Source organism: Harpia harpyja, chromosome 3 (genome assembly GCF_026419915.1).
Source record: "Harpia harpyja isolate bHarHar1 chromosome 3, bHarHar1 primary haplotype, whole genome shotgun sequence".
Lineage (NCBI taxonomy): Eukaryota > Metazoa > Chordata > Aves > Accipitriformes > Accipitridae > Harpia > Harpia harpyja.
Window position 1 is genome coordinate 65,959,547 of NC_068942.1, and position 20,257 is coordinate 65,979,803.

At 46.1% G+C, this 20,257-nt stretch overlaps 1 protein-coding gene and 1 long non-coding RNA gene across 7 annotated transcripts in view; one reads left to right on the forward strand and one right to left on the reverse strand.

Annotated features, from left to right (window-relative positions):
• Positions 1 to 9,684, reverse strand: part of PRIMA1 (proline rich membrane anchor 1) — a 55,636-nt gene extending 45,952 nt beyond the window's left edge. For 2 of the 4 annotated variants that reach the window (XM_052783047.1, XM_052783046.1), the window contains exons 1-2: positions 8,907 to 9,684; positions 2,524 to 2,674 (exon numbers count right to left, since the gene is read on the reverse strand). In XM_052783047.1, coding sequence (XP_052639007.1) covers positions 2,524 to 2,674; positions 8,907 to 9,563 — 808 coding nt within the window. In that variant the 5' untranslated portion in view covers positions 9,564 to 9,684. The remainder of the gene's footprint in view (positions 1 to 2,523; positions 2,675 to 8,906) is intronic. The other 2 variants (XM_052783044.1, XM_052783045.1) reach the window with 2 other exon arrangements.
• A 53-nt stretch (positions 9,685 to 9,737) lies between these two features.
• On the forward strand, positions 9,738 to 16,149 carry LOC128139917 (uncharacterized). Of its 3 annotated transcripts, none has more exons than XR_008234552.1 (5): positions 9,744 to 9,832; positions 9,938 to 10,281; positions 14,960 to 15,125; positions 15,216 to 15,391; positions 15,704 to 16,149. It is a non-coding gene; the product is annotated as an uncharacterized LOC128139917 (long non-coding RNA). The 3 variants fall into 3 exon arrangements; XR_008234551.1 differs by lacking the exon at positions 15,704 to 16,149 and adding an exon at positions 14,486 to 14,588 and having other exon boundaries at positions 15,216 to 15,343; XR_008234553.1 differs by lacking the exons at positions 9,938 to 10,281; positions 15,704 to 16,149 and having other exon boundaries at positions 9,738 to 9,832; positions 15,216 to 15,343.
• Positions 16,150 to 20,257: the final 4,108 nt, after the last annotated feature.

Here is a 20,257-nt window from a genome sequence, read left to right on the forward strand (position 1 = left end):
CTTTTCCATAGCAGCAGCTGGGGACCAGACAGGATATGTCAAAGAGCATGAGATGGCTTCATTTAGCAGATAACTGAGCTGTCAGTGTCTGTAGTAACTGGATGGACAGGAATTTTGTATCTGTTGGCTTTAATCATCAGGCCCAAACCACAGTAGCTGTTTTAGAAGGATGTAGAGATGACCTAAACCTTCAACAATGTTCAGTTTGATTGCAAAAAGAGCTTTTAAGAACAGTGCCTAGCAGGCTGCAGTCTTTTGTGGCTCACAAAGCCTCTGAGAGCAATGCCAACATCTTTATGAAGTGCCTCATAGTGCAGACACTGTACCTTGTAAAGGTAAAAAAAACTTGCAGCTCCTGGGCTGCTGCTTTTTTGCAGAGGTCTTTCCAGTACTTAATCACTTAAAAAGTGGAAAGTGCAAGTCTAGCATCCACCACTTAACAATAGCTTGTCTTGCCCCTTTACTGCCTTCTCCTCTGAATGCTGTTTAAAAGCAGTGTCTATAACATCAATATTTAACCACGAGGGTTGCTCATTCTCACAAGGATGGGGATTGCTGTACATGTGGGCTAAATCATAGTGCCTAGACAGCTGATAATAATAAAAGCATCTTTCAAGATGAGGCACTTGATTGCTACTCTAAAGCTTACTGGTGAAAGGAATGTGTAATCTATTTTTTTTTATTGCATTTGAAATGAAATAACTTGTTTAAATATTAGTCATCTGGATTTATACAGCTCATTTTTAGAACTGGGTTAGCACCTGGCAGTCCAGCCTGAGTAAGCATCAGGCTATCCCAGTCGCAGGCCCGTTTGATTTCTCTTTCCTTTTTTTGCAATGTGTGACAGACTTCTTTTTTTCTGATATGATTTCCTTCCCACTTCACAGGAGACAAATCCATGTGCTCAGACCCGGCAGCCCCAGGGAGGGGAAGCAGCCTGGCAGCAGTGCCCTCCTCCCAGCACAGCTGAGCAGCAGGGCTGGTCCCTGCGCTGACACTGCTCTGCTACGGCTCATGTGGGCAAGAGCAGCTCCCTCAGGGCAACGGGGTACCCCAGGGACAACAAAACAGAGTGGCAAAGTACTTTATTTTCTGACTGTGAGAAAAAAGATCAAGGGAATTTTCAATATTACTGTCCATGACATTTTCCTGAACATTGAAAGAGATTTTTCCTGCTATAAAAAAACCCTTCATCTCTGCTTTCCAAGCTTTGTACTTCCTTTCCCAAGTGTTTCACTGTTGTTTTTTTTCCTGCCGTTGCCTTAAATTTCTGCAGTGTGGCACAAATACGAAGCACGCTCCTGGCAGAAAACACACTGCAAAATTCGGCCTGTCCTCTGCCTGGCTAAAAGCTGTGCAGAAGCCTTCTTCGTGTCTTCTGCTCATCTGGGGATAGCGCTGATAAAGACAAACAGCCAAATGATGTTACTAATGATTTCTTTTCCCTTGGGGGAAGCGCTGAGAAGGATACTAGATATACTTTGCAACACTGTTCCCAGGGGAGTTTATCTAAGCAGGGAGAAGAATTAATAAGCAGCCTTTTAGGGAGAGACAAATTTGCGAAGATACAGAAGCGTTAAGGAGATTTGCTGGAATACCAAACACCTGAGACCTAAAGTGTCTGTGCAGGGTGCAGCCCATGCCCCTGCACCCAGTCAGTGCAGGTAGCGCTGGTGAGCTCCGTCCCACTGTGGAGGGACTGCCACTCTGGGGACCACCGGCACAGCTATCGCTCTCCAGAAAGGATCTGTGCATCGGGGATCACAGAAATACTGAAGTGGAAGGAAGCTGGCAGAGGTGGCCAGCAGGAACTGCAAGCACAAGGTGTGCTGGACATGGGGATGCACAGCTGGAAATTCAGAGGAGCTCGGATGGGCTGCATAAGGCTTGGGAGCACTGACTTGTATAAAGAGAAATAGATGAGTCTTAGCCTGTATGTGCATTAGTGGGAAAACTGCCCACTTGCCATTGACTCCTGACATGCCTCTGACTTTTGTTACAGTTGTAAGCAATCTAAAACCAGTGAGCCTGACTCACTGCTGTAGTAAACCAGTCGAGCTCCGGTGTCTTGAAGACAGCCAATCTGCAGGATGGTCTAGGCAGAGTGTTTGAATTTTTGCCTGCTTATAAATTAATTTGCCTTGGAGCACCCAGACCTCCAAGCTGCACACCTGGTGAAACAGGAGGTCACGTAACTCAAGGGGAAGCACAGCACTACGTCTCCATAGGAAAGCATTTCCCAGGGCTAGGGCATTAGGGAACCATTCAAAGCTAGGGAATCATATATAATACAATGAAAGGAGGGAATTTCTCTGGCTTTCCTCCAAAAGCCAAGCATTATTCATTGATCAGAAAACAGATCTCCATCTCTACTGAGAACATTTTTTCCTCCATTTGCTAAGTGGAAAATGACAAACGAGCTAGCTGTGCCCTCCCCCACATCCTTTCTCCTTCTGTCTGTCCAGGCATCCCCATCACTTCACCCTCCCTCAGTGCACTACAACCATACCAGTGGCTACTTACTCGGCACCACTAGCAACCTCGGGGGTGGTGGAGGTGGAGGAGGCGGTGGCAACGGTGGAGGTGGCCTGCACTGGCAAATTTGCTGGCAGCTCTCTGTGACTTTCTCTGCTACAGGCTTGGAGCATGACTTCTGGGGCTCACCCTGAGTGACCTGTGAAGAAACGAGTCATTGCATGAGCAGCAGAAACAGTGAAAACTGATTCTCCATGAATTGTGTTTCTCGGACTTGAGTACCCGAGTGGCACCTCAGACCTGTAGCGAGAACTGAGCTCATGTTCCTCACTAAGGCCACTACAAGGAGGTCTCTTCCCTACATGGTTCCCTTTTTTTTTTTTTTTACTTAACACAATATCTTTAAGACCTCTTTCCCTCTGTCAAATTTGTTTGAAATTGGCCAGCTGCTTTCTGAGTTATTATTACGGGGTAAGGAGAAGGCGGGTAGTGGCAGACAATATGATTGCGTAAGCCTTCTTTCCTTAGGAAAGCCATCTAGCAGCATGCATTATTCACAGGGTCATTGCCGCAAGCCAAAGAGAGCTAATAAAAATTACAAGACAGTTAGGGTCAGGATTATGTTCATTCTCCTTATGGCAGAACAGAAAGCCAGAGATCTCTCCTCTGCTTTGCCAGCCTGGCTTTGATGTTCAGAGAGCGTTTCACACCGTTTCACTTCCCACCAGGAGGAGAGGGAGCCCACATTTTCCTCATCTGTGCATCACAGCAATGACATGGTCAAAATGGAAATGCCACAGACTGTGACTTGGAGCTTCCGTAACATGCAGTGTTGGCTAGTAATAAAGTTGAAGGTGGGCACTGCAGAACCCAAGTGTAGGTAACGCTTGGCCACGCACAATGATTTAGCCAGTATTGGTATACAATATATCGAATGGGTTGATCTAGTCGTGACAAGGACCATTTATTAACAGCATATTTTTCTTACCATCGGTAATATTTACATGACTAGGGATTTAAGGAATATTCAGTAAAATTCCTAATCTAACGCTACAAAATGGAGTAAGTCCCTAATGAAAAGGAAACTTGCTGAACATCGCAGAAGCTTCTGAGAAGTGTTAACTTCAGAGATCTCTAAGCAGCTCTTTTTGAATGGACTGATGGAAAAGACTGGATACAACTTTAAGGAGACAAAGTCTAAAAGATGAATACGCACGTTATCTAACGAGCACTTTGAATGTAGGATTAGGAGACCACCTGGGACAGATGTGTGTCTTGCTTAAGCTAAGGACAGTTATGCTAGCATTCAGCTGTTGCCTTGTCCGGTTCGGTCTTGGGCGGGTTATTGTCCTAATAGTTTTGGCCTAACATCATCTTCTTTAATTAGCTCTTTTCCACGACATGTTGTCACTACAAAGAGGATGTCTCACGCCACGCTTTCTGACCTGTTTTAGGCAGGCCTCTTCTGCCTCCCTGCCTACCCCCAGGGTCACCCAGGGTTGTCTTCTGCCCCCTCCTCTCTCCTGCCCAAGCTTTGTTTCCCTTCCCCTGCCAGCTCCGGGCACACAGTCTGTCTCCTCTCCCCTTTCAACCCCAGCCCCCAGCCTGGCCAGCCAGCCTCTCCCACCACCCACAGCTGGGCACCAAGGGTGCTGTGCTGCCTCTTGGCTGCAGAAAAGCTGTACACAGTCATTTCATGTATTTCTGGCCAAAAAGAGAGACATGGCTAATTAAAACAACATCACTGCACAAAGGACATGTTCACATGCGTAGGAGGTTTCTAAATGCAGAAAGATGCATTACTCTGGCCTCGGGGAAATGGAAGTAGGGCTTTGTTGCTTAAATATTACAGAGAGGGAGGAAAGAATAGAAGACGCTACGTGTAGCTGAGTTGGAAGGATGGCTCGGCACAGCACAAGTCAGAAGGCTCAGCTCTTTAAACAGCTTGTCAAAATCTATTACCAAACATAGGGAAAAACAAATTCAGCACAAGTGCTTTCCAACTTTCCCCTTCACCATCAGGTAACAGTAAGAGAACGGTTAAAGACCATCCCAGACAGCAGCCAGCAACTTACACAAACTCTCTGAATGCTCTAATGAATCAAAGTGACTCGGCTTCATAATCCCTCACGGCTGGTAATAAATCTGTCTGCTAAGCAGGCTTATTTATTTTTCAAGTAAGTGATCACAGGCAGCAGAATATCCTCCATACTGCTTCAGCTCTTCCAATGCTGTTCACACGCTGGGTTGGGGCGTTAGGGACTCTCCCAAGAGGAGCTCCGTCAGAAGAGCACCCGCTCCGCGCAGTGGGGTACCTCCTAGTTGTACTGGTGTGACAACATTTGCTGTGGTGACAGAAGAGGCAGGGTGACATCTCTCCGCTGGCCCCAGCAGCTGATTAGGAAGCAACGATTAACTCCTAGCTACAATTACCGTCCCCTACCTGGTTCCCCGGTTGCTGACCCCTATGGCTCGCTACAGTCTCGCAGGAGCCAGTGCAATGGGAGAGGATAGAGACAGGGCAGAATAACATTCAGCAGACTCGGAGCCAGCTGCTTTTGCAGACCAGAAGCAGCTTTGTGTATAAAAGTCTGAAGACGGTGCTGGTATGGAAAAGCTACATTGACTTATTGCTCTAACTTAATATCAACCAGAACCAAAGGCTTGCTCTGTCTTTTTTTAGAGCTATTGACTGCTTTTAAATCTCTGGAGGCTCTCCTACCTTAGGCTAGTAATAGAGTGTCCTCAGAAACCAGTGGATATTTTTCTCAATTACTTTGCAGACAAGATTAACCCTATACATGCCCAGCCACTCCCTGCTCCTGTGTACTTGTAAAGTATTATTTGGGGGGGAAAGTTGCTTTGTCTCTCAATACTTTAGTCTGAACCTTTATCAAAATTCCCCATGATCATTTTTAAATGCTCATTTAAAAGCATGGGCTTTATCACCTGTTTGTTTCCCTTCTCTTGTCACTCAGTAAAATGTCTGGTTGTTAGAAGATACCTGTAGGAACACAGATATTACCTCGCCAGGGGTTTGTCTTAGAGGGTTAGTTTAAAATAACAAAGATATCATAAGCTGGCTGAAATCTGTCAGGAAAGGGAAAGACCCAAATCGAGGTTGAGGGCCTCGAGGAGGAGAGAAATAGTCAAGGACTGCCGTAAGAAGATTAACTAACAGTAGCAAGATAGAATTAAGAAAAAAATAAAAGACATTTGGCTCCTTTTCAAGAAAAAAATAAATCCCACTGTTGAAGTCTATTAGTCTTTTTATGAAGGGAATGAAGGCTATTACTTGTGTCTTCTAAAGGTAAGCAGAACAAATCACTAGAAAATATGCTTTAGGGAACAATCTTGCTCTGGCAGAGGATGATGAAATAAATTACTCCATGTTTCTTTCTTACTGTCTGCAATTCAAAGTAAGCTGCCTTTACAGGAGATGGCAGGAGAAAAAAGGCATGTTGAAAGAGCCTAATCGTTCTCTGGACAGGTCTGCTAATTTGAGCCCGGCCTCAAACTTTACTGCTTGTTTATTCTGGTGGACACTACCACAGCCCCAGAATGACTTTGGAAGCACTTCATAGATAATGACTAACCAGACACGCACCAGGCTGCCAGGCAGTCCATGGCACAGAGGTTGCCTTGGCAAGAGGTCATCTCTGGAGATGGACCACACAGGGCTTGCTCCCTAGTTGTTACTTCTGCACCTTCCAGCTGTTCCAGGTGCAGGAGGAATGCAGGAGTCTCCTCGGCCTGCCTAAAACTTGGTTGCTTGTTTGGCATGAGGCTTTCTTAACACACTCAGCAGTTGGCCAGTTTGGACATATATGTTGCCTGAACTTCAAGCTGATGCATTTTTTGCCCTGCTCTGAAAATACACAGAGTTGACTTTATGGATCTGGGCACTTGATATTAACATGCCTTGCAAAAAGGACGAATGTTTTTAAATATTCATGGAAATGAAAATCTGATCCACAAACGTCCCGGGAAAAGCAAACAGAACGTGGTAACTGATGGTTTCCTTTTGCAGCCTCTCTGTTGAAGTTTGTGCCTGTGACGTATTTATTTTTAATCTGACGTTTCATTCGGAAACAGCGGTCCTAGTCCTGCTTTGCAGAGTGGAAGAATAAATCTGCATGTGGTCAGAGCTGTTTAGTATTTCAGTAGAGTCCCCTGGGGTTGCAGCAGTCCATGAGTATGCTCTACAGAGTGGGATGGGAAAAGAGGATTAATACAGTCCCCAGAGGGTGGCCCTCTTGTGACTTTTTGAATCAGGTAAAAGGAGGAAAGCTTGAACAGAAAAGTGCAGTTGACTGAAAAGGCACAGAGACCTCTAAAAGCCTGCTGATGTGGCAAGAGCTTTGTCTCTTGGAAGCAGTCTACAGAGATGAGATCTCAACACTGCTGCGTAAATCCCAGGACAGCTCTGCATAATTCACATCAGAGTTAATCCAGATCCATGTTTATGAAACCAGAAAAAACGTGACCCTGCTATTTATCATGACACTTACTGCTCTTTTTTTTAATTATGTCAAAAGCCTCAGACAGAATCATCCCTTCCTTCTTGTCACAGTGCTGGCTACAATGCTAATAAGAAAAGATTGTGGGTTTTGGTTCAGTTTTGTGGGTTTTTTTTAATCAGATAAATGCTTCTCCTCTGATCAGCATCTGACTGATTCTCTTAAGTGCCTCAAGGCAGGGCCTGAGGAGGGAATGCAAAGATGTGGGAGGGAAGGCCACACCGCGCGTAAGTCATCGCAGGGACGAATGGCTGAAGAGGGGCTGGAAGAAGAGACGTGAGAAAACACGATGGCTGCCATAGATGGAGCAGGGGCAGGGGAGCGACACGATGCGACATTACTGAATTACTCAAGGAGAATATGGCTTGCGAGACTTTGAAGATAAGAGCAAGGATTATGACTCAACATAGGGAAAGGAGTCATGGGAGGGATTCAAAGATGAGGGAGTTTCAGTCACAGGAAGGCCGGCATGCTGGTGAGCGCTCCACACCTGCCCTTCCCATTGGTACCTGCTGATGGGAGCCTTGGATACATCCTGGTTTGGGGAGAGCTGGAAAAAAGCTTGAGTATGAGGAGATTTATTGATTGCCCTTCCACAGAACAGCAGGCAATAGCACAAGTACAGTTGACGAATGGGACAACAAAACTTCCAAATTATTGCAAGGAAAGGCTGGGCCCCTTGGCTTTTGCATTTCTCAGAGCCCATTTCAATTCTTACAAATGTTAATTATTTTTGAAAGATTGGCTTAGATCATCTGAGTAGTTTGCCAGAAAAGATATTTATGCAAGGGGTTTTTTTTGCCTGCTTGATTGACTGACTGATTACAGGAGAGAGGTTGCAGAAAGCATCTCTTTTTACACAACTGCACTTCGCTTAAAAATGCGGTTACAGTTTTAACTTAAGCTTAGCTACCTGAATACTTGAGCAGGACAGCAGGAAGGTAGCGCCGGCAGAGATTTTTATGACGGGGGCATTGGTTTAAAGGAGGTTGTTTTTATTGTATTTCTGCTCGTTTTAATCTCTAAGGCGCACAAATCCTCTGTGTCATTCACGGCAAGAGACAAGATGCTAAAACAAACAACATCTCTCTCTAATCTTTCGGGAGTCACTAAGTTTAGAACAGGGAGTAAAAGACGTGGAGTCTCCACCGTGTTTTCTCCAAGAAAGAAACTGTAATTGTTCTGTTCTTGAACAGCACTTGGCTGGCTCATCAATCACTCCTCTGAAGACATATATTATAAATAAACTTTAAAATATCAAAGTGACGCATTTGAGTCGAGCTTTGCTGCCGTTCTGATTCTCGGAACTGGATGGGCGCTCTCCCTCACCGTATACTCATCTCTCCCAGTCCGCCTCGCCGGCCACCGCACATTGCAAGCAAGGTCACACGACATCACAGCGTCCGAGTTGGCGAAAGCCGATTCGGCCCTTTACCCAGGGAATCCTCAGTTCGCAATCAACATCGAAAACCCACGGCAAACCATTACCAAAATTAGGCTGCCGGAGCTTCGCTCCGTGCACCGCTTCCTCCCGTGCACCTTGCCGCCTACAGCAAAATGCGCTTTCAAACCCTCCGGCCGCCGGCGCGCCGAAGAAAGTCAACTACCTCTTGCTCAGAGAGCCCACGCCGAGTCCGGCGCTGCCGGGGGCTCGGAGCCGGCCGCCCAGCCCTCGCGCACTCCGTCCCGCAGCGGCCGCCACGGGGGGCACCGCGCCGAGAGGAGCAACAGCTCTCCCCGCCCCGGGGGCCGCCTGCGCCACCGCCACCGCCACCGCCACCGCCGGCCCCGGCCCCGCGCGGCCGGGGGGCTCTGCCCGCCGCGCCCCCCGCTCCCGCCCTGCCGCCCCCCGCTCCCAGCAGCCGGGCGGGCGGGCGCGGCGCAGCTCCGGGCAGGCTCGGGCGGCCCTACCTGGACGGAGCCCCAGAGCGGGTGGAGGGCACAGTGCAGCAGCAGGGAGGGCCAGCAGCAGCGGAGCAGCCCCAGCAGCTCCCGGAGCAGCATCCCTCCTGGGCTGGCGGGCGGGGGCGCGGACTCCGGGCGACCTGGGGAGGGAGCAGAGCGAGCCGGCAGCAGAGGCGTTGGCTCGCACCCATCCCCGGAGCGCGACTGTCCCAACTTTAATTCTGGAGGGGAGGGAGGGAGGGAAGAGGGAAGGCGGGGGGGGAGGGAGGCAGGGAGATGGGCGGGTGGGGAGGGGAAAGGGTGGTCGGGAAAACCCAGCGCCCTGCAAGTCCCGGCTCCCCCAGCAGGGAGACGTGCCTCCACCCCCGCCCTGCCCGCCCCCCTCTCTCCCCGCCCGCCCCGCCGGCTTCCCCTCCCCGGGATGCTCCGCCGGCCGCCCCCCGGCCGGCGCTCACCGCTGAGCCCAGGGCTCCCTCCCACCCCGGCGGGGGGAGCGGGCGGCGGAAAAAGTTTGGAGCCGGGCGCGGGGGAAGAGGCGCCGGGCGCTGCCGGGGGCGCTGCCGGAGCCGGAGAGGCGGGGAGAGCGGCGTGGCAGCGCAGCCCGGGGATTGCATCTCCCCGCTGCCCGCCGCCGCTGCTGCTGCAGTGATTTTTCAAGCCCATCGAGGCAGTCCCTTGCGCGCTCGGCTCCCCTCGTCTCTCCCTCCCCGCCCGGGCTCCTCCCGGCGGCGGCTTCCCGCCGATCGGCCCCGGCGGTGCCGGCCCGGGGCGGAGGCGGCCCCCGCGGGGGCTCGGGGAGCTCCGGCGGGGCCGGCAGGCGCCGCACCCGCCCGCTCCCCGCACCCGGGAACGGGACCAAGCCGAGGGGGAGGCGAGGGATCCACCGCGGCACCCCCGTGTCCTGGAGGAGCCTCATCCCAAATTGCAGCCAGGTGGTTTTTTTTTTGGGGGGGGGGGGTCGGGTTTGGGGGGGGGTAGGGTTTTTGTTTGTTTTGTTTTATTTTATTTTATTTTATTTCTTTTTTTTTCCCCTGGAGTGATGCAAGGGCTCGTCCTGTGACAGGTGGGAGTTGTCCGGTCTGCATCCCCAGCCCAGCGTCTCTGGGATGCAATAAGGAGGACGCTCCATGGCATTCGTGTTTCCATGTAATAACAAAGCACGCGGAAATGTTTTAACAGTGCTTGCGGGGAAGTGGATAAAGCGTCCCCCAATATCAAGGCGCCGCAGCCTGGCCTTCCCATCCCCACAGAAAGGAAACAGTAAAGAATTGAAGATGGAGAGTACAAAATCAGAGATGAAGATGGTTTTGCTTCCAGTGAAACAGTTAATGAGCAGAACAGTTGCTCTGTGAATGGTGGCCATTGCTGCAGCTTGGCCTTGGTGGGTATCAGGATGACCATAAATGTCTGCTGTTGGGTCCATGGCGCAGGGGTGCTGCTTTCAGTGTTTTGAATGCAGTAAGCAAATGGGTTTGGACAAAATGTTGGGCCCAGGGTTTATATTTCATACCCAGAGATGAATGAGTTTAAGGATACTGAGTTTAGTTTTTCTTTGTATTTCTGGCACCCACTGAGCCAAGTTTAATAATCAGTTTCATAAAAATCTGCTCAGTGAAGCAGGAATGGAAATACACGAACCTCTCAGCTGATAGAGGGCTGAAATTCTCTTTTCGTACCACTGCTACACCAACCTATCTCCATTCATTTCAGCCCCAACAGACATTAGTTTAAATGTTAGGACTATCAGGCCCAGCAACATCTTACAAATGAGAATGGCGTAGTGGACTTTAAAGGAGTTACACCTGAGTTGAGGTAGACTCATTGAACGACATTTTTTTTGTAAATCCCCATCTTGGGGGTTTGTAAGGGCAGAATACAGAGAGGCAGAGATGTTACGACCACAGGTATAGGCAGTAATTGTACAGCAAATATATTTTCTGTAATGATGCTGAAAAAGATGGCGTCCTTTTCTGTAAGTCTACTGCGTAACATGCAGTGCTTAATATATTGTGCTCATTCAATTATAGTTTTAGTGAGCTGGAGTCACAAGAGACAGCAAAGCTTTTCAGGCTTTCTGGTGATTTCCTGAAGGTATTTCAGCACTTGGTCACAGTACAGAACATAATAAATTGCACCATCTGTATACATAGTTCTTGGTTCCTGACAGAATGAGAGATAAGGCTTTAGGCATTGTACGCCAAAAAAATACAACACAGATTTCTTTCAGTATTTACAATGCCTTAATGTCAGAAGAACGGTGGATTTTTCTGCCATTAGCAATTGTCCAAGTAGCTGTCTCGAAGCATTGTTCCTGTGCTTCAAAGACAACCCAGGGAACTGAGGACACAGAGTCAAACTTGACCCTCAGTCGCACGGAAGCAAGTGCAATCAGGGATATTGTTCTGACACAAACAAGAGCATAGTTTGGCCCAGGTAATCAGCATCTTTTCTGTTTTGCACTGGTAATTGACAGTTCCCTTGGGGAAATGATTGGGCTGTGGATATATTAAACCCAGTCTTTGGCCCCAGTCGTGTGGTTCACACACAAGCATATTTCCCATTAGACTGAATGGCTGAAGAAAGGGCTGAATTTGTGCCCTATTCTGGTCCACATGATACCAGCGCTTTTCATTAATTGCATTGGCTTCTATTCTGTAGTTTCTATGGAGAGAAGATAGAGTCCAGGAGTTTTTCCCACTTCTAAGGAAGATAGATGACATGGTGCTTGTAAGACTGCAGGCCCTGAATCAATGACAGGCTTGAAATATGTTTTGCTTAATAACACATTAAGTGTTTTGTAGCACCAGGACTGGTATGAGGAAGAACGTGATGATTTGTCAGCAGCAGTCACACTACTGAAGTGTTGAGGTGGATATTGGCTAGGGCTACGATCCCTGAACCAGAACCAGGATTTCTTGGGTTGTAGTCCCACTACTAGCCACGACTTCCTCTGCTACCTTGGGCACATTTTTAAAGTTACCGGCACAAGGTTCCCTGCCTGTCAAAACAACATGGCCAAATCCAGCTGCCTGAAGGCTGCGGTGTGTTCGGTGGTGGAGGCAGTAATGGGGTCCTGTCCTCCAAGAAATATTTAGCACATCACAGAAATCAGGAGCAATGCCAGATACTTTGCTGGTGTGATCAACGCAGGTCCATGCTCTGGCTCCGTGCTCTGGAGATGAAAAGTGCCTTGCAAGTAATTGTCACCGCTCAAGATAATAACTTAAGCTATTTGAAAAGATTGTTTTGTTTGTTTTCAGAAAAAGACTGCAGAAACAGCATCATTCAACCAGTCTCTCAAAAATTTAAGATGAATATTAACACTCAATAGAATAATGACCATTAGTCTTTTTCCCTTTCATCTTTGGTTTGGTTGTCAAAGAATAGTATTTATCTTGCTCGCTTTGTGGCATTTTTTAAACAATTGTGGATAATCAGAACAATCATGATTAACACTCCAATACAGCAACTACTCAGGAAACATTAGTAAGGACTGCAACACTGATTAGCTGAACAAACAAATATTACCATACTCCTTTAATCTAAGTAGCCATAATGGTTATAATGGACTCTAAGAGGCTATTTAGTTTATTGGTATAGATTGAGTTTACAACATGTATTCAAGTGTTCAGAGGGCACGGGAGAAGGTTCTCTTCCAGGTTGACTTGTCAAAACTTCACTAAAATCAATAGATACTCACCAATCTGGCTTCAGGCAGAATTTGTCCCTATGTCTTCGGAGTGGGCTTTTAGCTGGAGCCAGCAGCAGAGGAAGCGAAGGTGACCACTTCTCAGGCTTTGTGGTCAGTCAGGCCTAAGAAGAATCCACTTAAGCTGTTTTTGCTAATGACATTTCTGGATGTGAGCCAATGGACTCAAGAAGAGTGTCCGAACTGGTGAAACGCTAGCCAAAACATAAACAGAAAACATTTCAGCACTGAGATTTCAAAGCCTTCTGCAGCCTGAAAGCACCATCTCTCAGATTAATTTTTGGTTTTGAGTCTAGAATACCATCAGCAGGCTGGTAAATGTACAGCATCACTTTGACTTGCACTGAAAATATTTTTGTTGCTATTCTTTTAAAGATATTTTTATTGGTCCGTATATCTAAAGTAGTGCTCTCAGCATGTGGAAAGCAAATTTATTGGTTTGGGGTTTAGAGTCTCTACCCAGGAATCCACACCTTACTGGGAAGTTTTTAGGAGATCACAAATTAACAAAGGTCACAGCAGCAGAAACAGTGGAGGAATTTGCAGTTTTCCAATCACCGTCATCAATTCTCAGGGAGAGGAGAGGGTTCTTCTTGATGATCCCAATTATTTTAAAGAATACAGAACAACACTAGGACCCTTAATTTTATTTACATATACGAGTAACAGATTTGATTTTTGGAAGACTTCATCGTTCAATTGTTTGATAATTCCAGCTTCTGGGAAAAGATTCCCAACTTTGAGCACATCTAGAATAAATTGTTATAACACTGATTCTTTCATTTTTGTTCTATTAATTTAATAGTTAATCAAATATTAGAAGTGGGTTTTAAGTTTTAAAAGTGTCTGAATTTCAGGAAGTGCTCTTCAAGTTTTCTCCCAGATAAATATGGGCTATTGCACTGCATCTGGAAAACAAAGGCAGGTTGTCTCCTTTCCCTTGGTATAGATCAGGAATACCTTCATCAAAATCAATGGATCCATGTCAGTTTAGGTGAGGAGTGAATAGGACCAACGTGGGAAACTGCATCATGTAATCTTTAGCTCATGCTCCAGCACCTGAAATTAGAGGACATGGCAGATTTGTATTCATGGCCAGAAAAGCTATGGCTATGCATCATGTAAGCATGTTCTTGCCTTTTCAGTTTTCTAGCTCTGAAATGCTGCATTCAGTGATAAACAAGCCTCCTGCTCACTCACTTTCAGTAGTTTCTCACAATTTGTTCTCTTTAGCAAATGGATTGCTCAGCAGTATCACTGTTCTTTGTTTATAAATGTAAAGGTAAAATGTGTGGGATTAGTTACTAAAGTGTCCAGAAAAGTCCCAGATGTAAGGAAGTGCTTGTATGTCCCAAATATGTCTGTTTTTTCCAGCTCTATCAATTGCTCAAACAACACATTGCTTCTCCTTACAGATATTACATTCTTAGTCCCTTGTGGCTACTATAATGAAGTCCCTACATGCTGAGTGAACTGCAGGTTGCAGGAATCTCTGAAGTGCTGTGTCACTTTTACACTCAATATTCATTGCTGCTTAGGTTTCATCTGTCTTTACAGAAGATTAAATACTTGTTATTTGAATGTGTAGAAGACAGTGTGAAAACATTGCCTTCACATTTACTCTTGGACTCTGTTTGGGTCCCTTGCAGATCCAATGTAAAAGGCAGGACTGGTTACAAATTTCCAGGAGGAATTCCTCATCTGCTTTACCATGGAAATCCAGTACAATTGCTAATAGGGTATGGTCTGTAGCTGCTCCACTGGAAAATGGCTGATCAGGTGGCAGATGTTCATCAAACCTTAGTAAGCCCTGAAAAGATACCACATTGTTTATTCCGTACTACTATTAAGGATGTGTTTCTCTACTGTCCTTGAGGTTGTTATAGATGAAGAATAAAATAAGACCAGAACCATGATTGCCCAGACCATTATGGAAACTGATAGATGGCAAGGACAAGGCTGAGTAAACGTACGAGAGTGTAAGTAGTTCCAGCTGAAAGGCAAGGATGGAGAATCACTATTTCTAAGAAAAAAACTACCAGTGTAGCTTCTTTTTTTAACTCCCCCTGCAAATAGAAACCAGCACATATTTTGGTCTAATTGTGTGGTCTGACTGATCTAATTTTGATTGTTAGTTTGGTGAATCCCAAGTATCAGAATCTTCCCCAAAACTACAAGTCCAAGAGTTTCTATGCCCAGAAAAAGTATGATTGAATTGGTGACTAAAACCATTGTCTGTAGGTCTGTATATTTGACAAAGTTTCTTCAAAAAATGCTTGAAATATGGTCCATTTCACAGAACATTGCTTTATCTTTCTGCCCTCTCTCTCTTATTTCTTACCTCTAATAGACATGATTCCCAGTCTGAAACATTAGGAACCAGATTTTAGAAAGCTGTCGGTCTGCGGATCTCAGGTGTGGGTTGTCCAACCTGTCTTTGTGGCTGCGAGCACACAGACCATCTGGGTTAATATCTGGGTTCCAAGCTGTGGAAATGCTTCAGCCTGAGCACTCAGGTGAGAGGATGAGGAACATGGTACAAAAGCCTCAGAGGATGAAAGACAGCAGAGCTGATTTGTATCTACATCTTTTGCATTTTAATACAGACCATCGTGCTGCTGTGTGCGGTCAGGAGAGCGTGACTGGACATAATCCAAGAAGAGCTTCTCAGACACAGGGTAGCAGGACAAACAGCAGCCAGCAGAGCAAAGCCCTGGCGCACGGAGGTTCCCTCTCGACCTGCGTGCAAGCACACTTTTTACACAGGAGGCAGGAACACAAGGTGCTGGTTGATTGATTCCAGTCCATAAGGGTGTTTGATGATAGTATAAACTGCAGGAAAAGCTTGACTAACATGAAATTATTCAATAATTAATAGAAGTAATCAGAAACACTCCACTGAAAACAAGCTTTGTAAATAGTTTATTACCATTGTTTTTCTTTTTCCTTATTGTTTTGGTCAGTGGGATACATTTGAAACACGATGGCAGCGGTCCCTCCATTTTGACATATCACCTCTCTGCCTACATTTGTGTATGGGGGAATGGATGTGAGGGATTCACTTATTGCCAGGCAATAGCTGTTTCTGTTACAGGTGAGCAGAAGAAATTGAAATCTGCCACAGGAAGCCAAGCAGACGACTTGGCAAGCAAGCAGTTAACACGGGATGGCAGAAGGAGGGAGTGACTGTATTCTCTGAAGAACTGAGCAACTGGTGTCACTGCCTTCACGTCTGTGTGAGCACAGACTTAGGAAGGAAAGGATGGAAGGTTGTTCTCAGTGGTCTGCCTCCCTCAATTCTTCTACTGCTAGTGCACACCAGACCTGCGTCTTGTCGGAGAGGGCACTGACTGTGAAAATCCTGTGCAAAATCGCACTGGGCCGTTCTCTCACCTGAGGATTATCCCACAGTGCAAGGGGCTCTGAGAGGAATATCCATGTGCGGGGCAGAAGGAGAGAGTTACCCATGTGTATAGGCACATATGGACAGTCACTGAAAAGGGAAAAGAAAGTAACTTTATAACAATGAGGGTTTTTTGAGATGTGTGTGCCATGTTCTCATTCACTTTTCCCCATCCCACCTACTCTGCAGGCCCCATCAGGAAGACTTGGAGATGCTTGGATGTCAAAGTGAGGTGTAGCCTGTACACAGGGAAGAGCGGGAGTGTGTCCTTATGTGGACGGCTGAAGTAAAAGGAGTTTCAGGTTTGAATCACTGTGGTACATGTACAACCATGGTTTGAATGTGCATATAAACTGTGCGCCCCAGAGAACTCCTCCCACCGGTGACCACCGTCCCCTTACCATCACTTAGAGTACTACCTCTGTCCCTTCGGAAGGGTTTGTAGCCTCCTCCGCAGACATCCCTTACCAAGGGCACTCCAGGCTGCAGCAAACACGCAAACCTACACTCCTTTGGGTGGGCAACGTGGACGCCCTTTGCTGTTTAGCAAAACATGACTAAACTCTGCCAAACTTCATCAGGGTAAGTTGTGTCTGGCGCTGGTTTCAAGAGGAAATCATGAAGGTGTTATTAATTGTTGTAAAAAAACACTGGTAGAAACACACCCGAAGTTATTTTTGTTTCTCTTCACTTACCCATACGCTCCACAGTGGATTTTGGTAAAAAGAGCCATTCTACTGTTTCTTTAACAATACATTCAACAAATGTGGCATCCATTGTGGTGAGGTGGATGTGGTAATTCGTGCCACTGATGAATGTGTGACATTTGTTAATGGCAGGGAAAGAAATATGAGGTTGTGCCAATGTCTAACAGAGAATTTTGGTGAATATTTTATAACAGCCAAGGTTAAGAGTTAAGAGCCAGACTCCAAGCAGGTCAGATTGTAATGGGCTCATCTGTCTCATAACAAGAGCTATTGATCGGTTATTAGTCATAGCTAGTGGGGGACTATCACAAAGACACCGCTGGCAGCAGAGCTCATGTCCTGGTTTCAGCTGGGATAGAGTTAATTGTCCTCCTAGTAGCTGGTACAGTGCTATGTTTTTGAGTTAGGTATGAGAAGAATGTTGATAACACTGATGTTTTCAGTTGTTGCTAAGTAATGTTTAGTTTAAAGTCAAGGATTTTTCAGCTTCTCATGCCCAGCCAGCGAGAAAGCTGGAGGGGCACAAGAAGTTGGGACGGGGGACAGCCAGGACAGCTGACCCAAAGTGGCCAACGGGGTATTCCATACCAGGTGATGTCATGCCTAGTATATAAACCAGGGGGAGTGGGGACGGGGGGATTGTGGCTCGGGGACTAATGGGGTGTTGATCGGCGGGTGGTGAGCAATTGCATTGTGCATCACTTGTACATTCCAATCCTTTTATTATTACTATTGTAATTTTATTAGTGTTATCATTGTCATTATTAGTTTCTTCTTTTCTGTTCTATTAAACCGTTCTTATCTCAACCCACAAGTTTTACTTCTTTTCCCGATTCTCTCCCCCATCCCACTGGGTGGGGGGGGAGTGAGTGAGCGGCTGCATGGTGCTTAGTTGCTGGCTGGGGTTAAACCATGACAGCTCACCGTTCAGATCCGCTGCAGTTGGATCAGCACTGGGGTTAATGGGGAGAGTTTCTCTCCAACATCTGGATGCTGAGAACCAAACACTGCTCTGGGACAAACATTGGCAGCTCCCAGGGGCATTACTGGTAGCAGCTCCCAGTTCTCCCAACCAGTCTCTGTTTGGTACGTAATACAGGCCTTTGTTTTATATATTAATTCAAAACTGTCCAGTACAGCTGTACTCTCCTGAAAATATACTGTGGTTCTGTCTGCAGCTGGGAGGGAAGATCTACCAGTTTGTCAGTGGTTTCTAGGCTTTTACAGGGTGTTAAATCTCTGTAAGTCTTTTGCATCATCTATGTCTAAAGGCACCATAAGGCACGCACACCAATCCAGTTGGCCACTGCTGTCATTTCTTAGATCCAATGTGGTCTGTATCTATCTGAAGAAAGAGAAGAAAGACACCTAAACTGGTGCCTATGCTTTCTGGTATGCAGAAGATATACTGAGATCTGCCTGCTGACCGTAGGGTGGTAGGTTATATTCATGTCTGGTAAGATATTGCTAGAATCTTGTTAGATTAGGCTCGCCTAATCTGACAGACTCATCTGTTAGGCCAGCCTAATCCAACAGCTGAGTAGCTGTTAGATTAGGCCAGTAGCTGGGAACGTGTTTCCTCGTGGCTTAGACTGACTATCAAAAAGCCACACACAGACTGCCTGACAGACGTCATCACCTTCCTTGTACAGAAGACAGCCAAACAGGACTGGCTACTGCACTAATCCTTGCTTGGCCTTTGAGGAACATAGATGAACACCATTACGGAAGTTCAGAAATCTACATTATAAAATATTTTAGACATTGAGGTACTGCAAAGCATTTTACTTCTCTCAGCAACAACCATGCTTGTGTTCCTAAAGCAGTCCTACCAGGCAGTATCCCATGAGTTTCTATTGTCCCCTCTGAGTATTTTCTAGGGTCAGAAGGCTCCTAGAGTATTTTCTAGGGTCCGGGAGCAAGGCTCACCACAGGTGTAGGCCTGGTGGCATACACATTGCAAAGTATTTTCTCAGCTAGACATAAAGAAAAGACAAAAATATATTTAGAAAATTGCAATTCTAAGGAAAAAAGTGTAAGTTCTGAAATGCTTTACCTTGAGCCTCTGCTATGGATGTTTTCATGAAATCAAACACAAATTACACTGCCTGTAACTTCTTTTATATCACAAGTTGTCACTAACTCCAAATTGCTTCCCTGGCAGAATCTTATGCAAAATGTGTGGATGCTAGAATGTCCTTTTACTAAGGCCACCAATATCAGCAGACATTTATCAGTCTACAGTTTCAACACACCGTTGGTTTTGCTCTGGATCAGCCAGTGGATTTAGGCTTTATTGTTTTCTGAAAAAATTAGCTCCTATCAATAAAATCTCAGTTCCCATCTTTAGCTTTCTAAGATTATAGTGTTCTGTTTTTCATTGTTATTGGAAACATTCAAATCCTTGATCTGTTCCTTTTCCTTCTTCATCTTACCAAATACGTGCACTAGGTAGAAGAAGAAAGCTCTCTATATAGGGCCTGGCAGCCCATAGTTCCTCCAGCTGAAGAACTTACACCTTGGAGCACTCTCTTTATCTTGCAGTCTGCTTTGTCTCACCAAACAGTGAGAGAGCTCTCAGGAAGACAGTGGTTAAGGTTTCCACCGCCACATCCCCTAACACCAGTGCCCACACTCTGTTCCACACAGATTGAAGTGTGCTCTCTCTTGCTTTAAATTTCCACCATCCCTGCTCAGTCTCTGTGAAAAGGGATGAAGGAACGTGCTGCAAAATTCCCACGTTCTCTTTGGGGAAGGGATTTCTTGTTGTGTTGTGTGATGGGCCACATCATGTTTTTGCTGGCACTAATAATACTCGGCTAGTGAGTACATTTTCAGGGTATTGTGTTTGCAACATATTTGTTTGCTGCTTACCTGTAGGCAAAGTGATATAATCAGAGAGAAGAAAGAGGCTGGCTATAATTTTAAGTACCCTATCACTAGATATTTTAAAGGATATTAGAAATGCATCTGTAAGGATCAACAGAGGCTGAACCTGTTTGAGGACTGGAGGATGGATTAGATTCATCTTTGTCAGCCCTTTTTGTTGCCCAGACCACCAAGTATCACCCAGTGCCATATTTTCACAATGTTTTTCATTTCAAAATGGGCTAGGTTTTGAATGTTGATGTTTTCACTTTTTCAATTTTTTTTGCTTGTTAGTCCCACTTGTCTGTGCAGGAGGTGGGGGAAGAGTCTGTGTGCTTTTTTTTTTTTAAGTTTGCAATTTGTTTTTTCACATTCTGATGTCTTGGAAACCCCTGGGAGCCCTCCCAGTGGGAGCCACTGTTTTGAGGAACCTTCCCATCCATGTCTCTGATGCAGTGGTGGGAGATAACTGGTGTGCAAGGTGTCACGAAGAGATAATTGAGGCAACAGTAGCCAATCTTTGCTAATGACGACACATTTCAGATTACCCTGGCACAGCGTCCTCCTAAGCCCACAGACACACACAGTCTCAGATGTGTTGGCTGGGGACACTCACTCCCTGGGAGGTAACACGCTAACGTCTGGTACTTCTCACACTGCTGACTGCCCC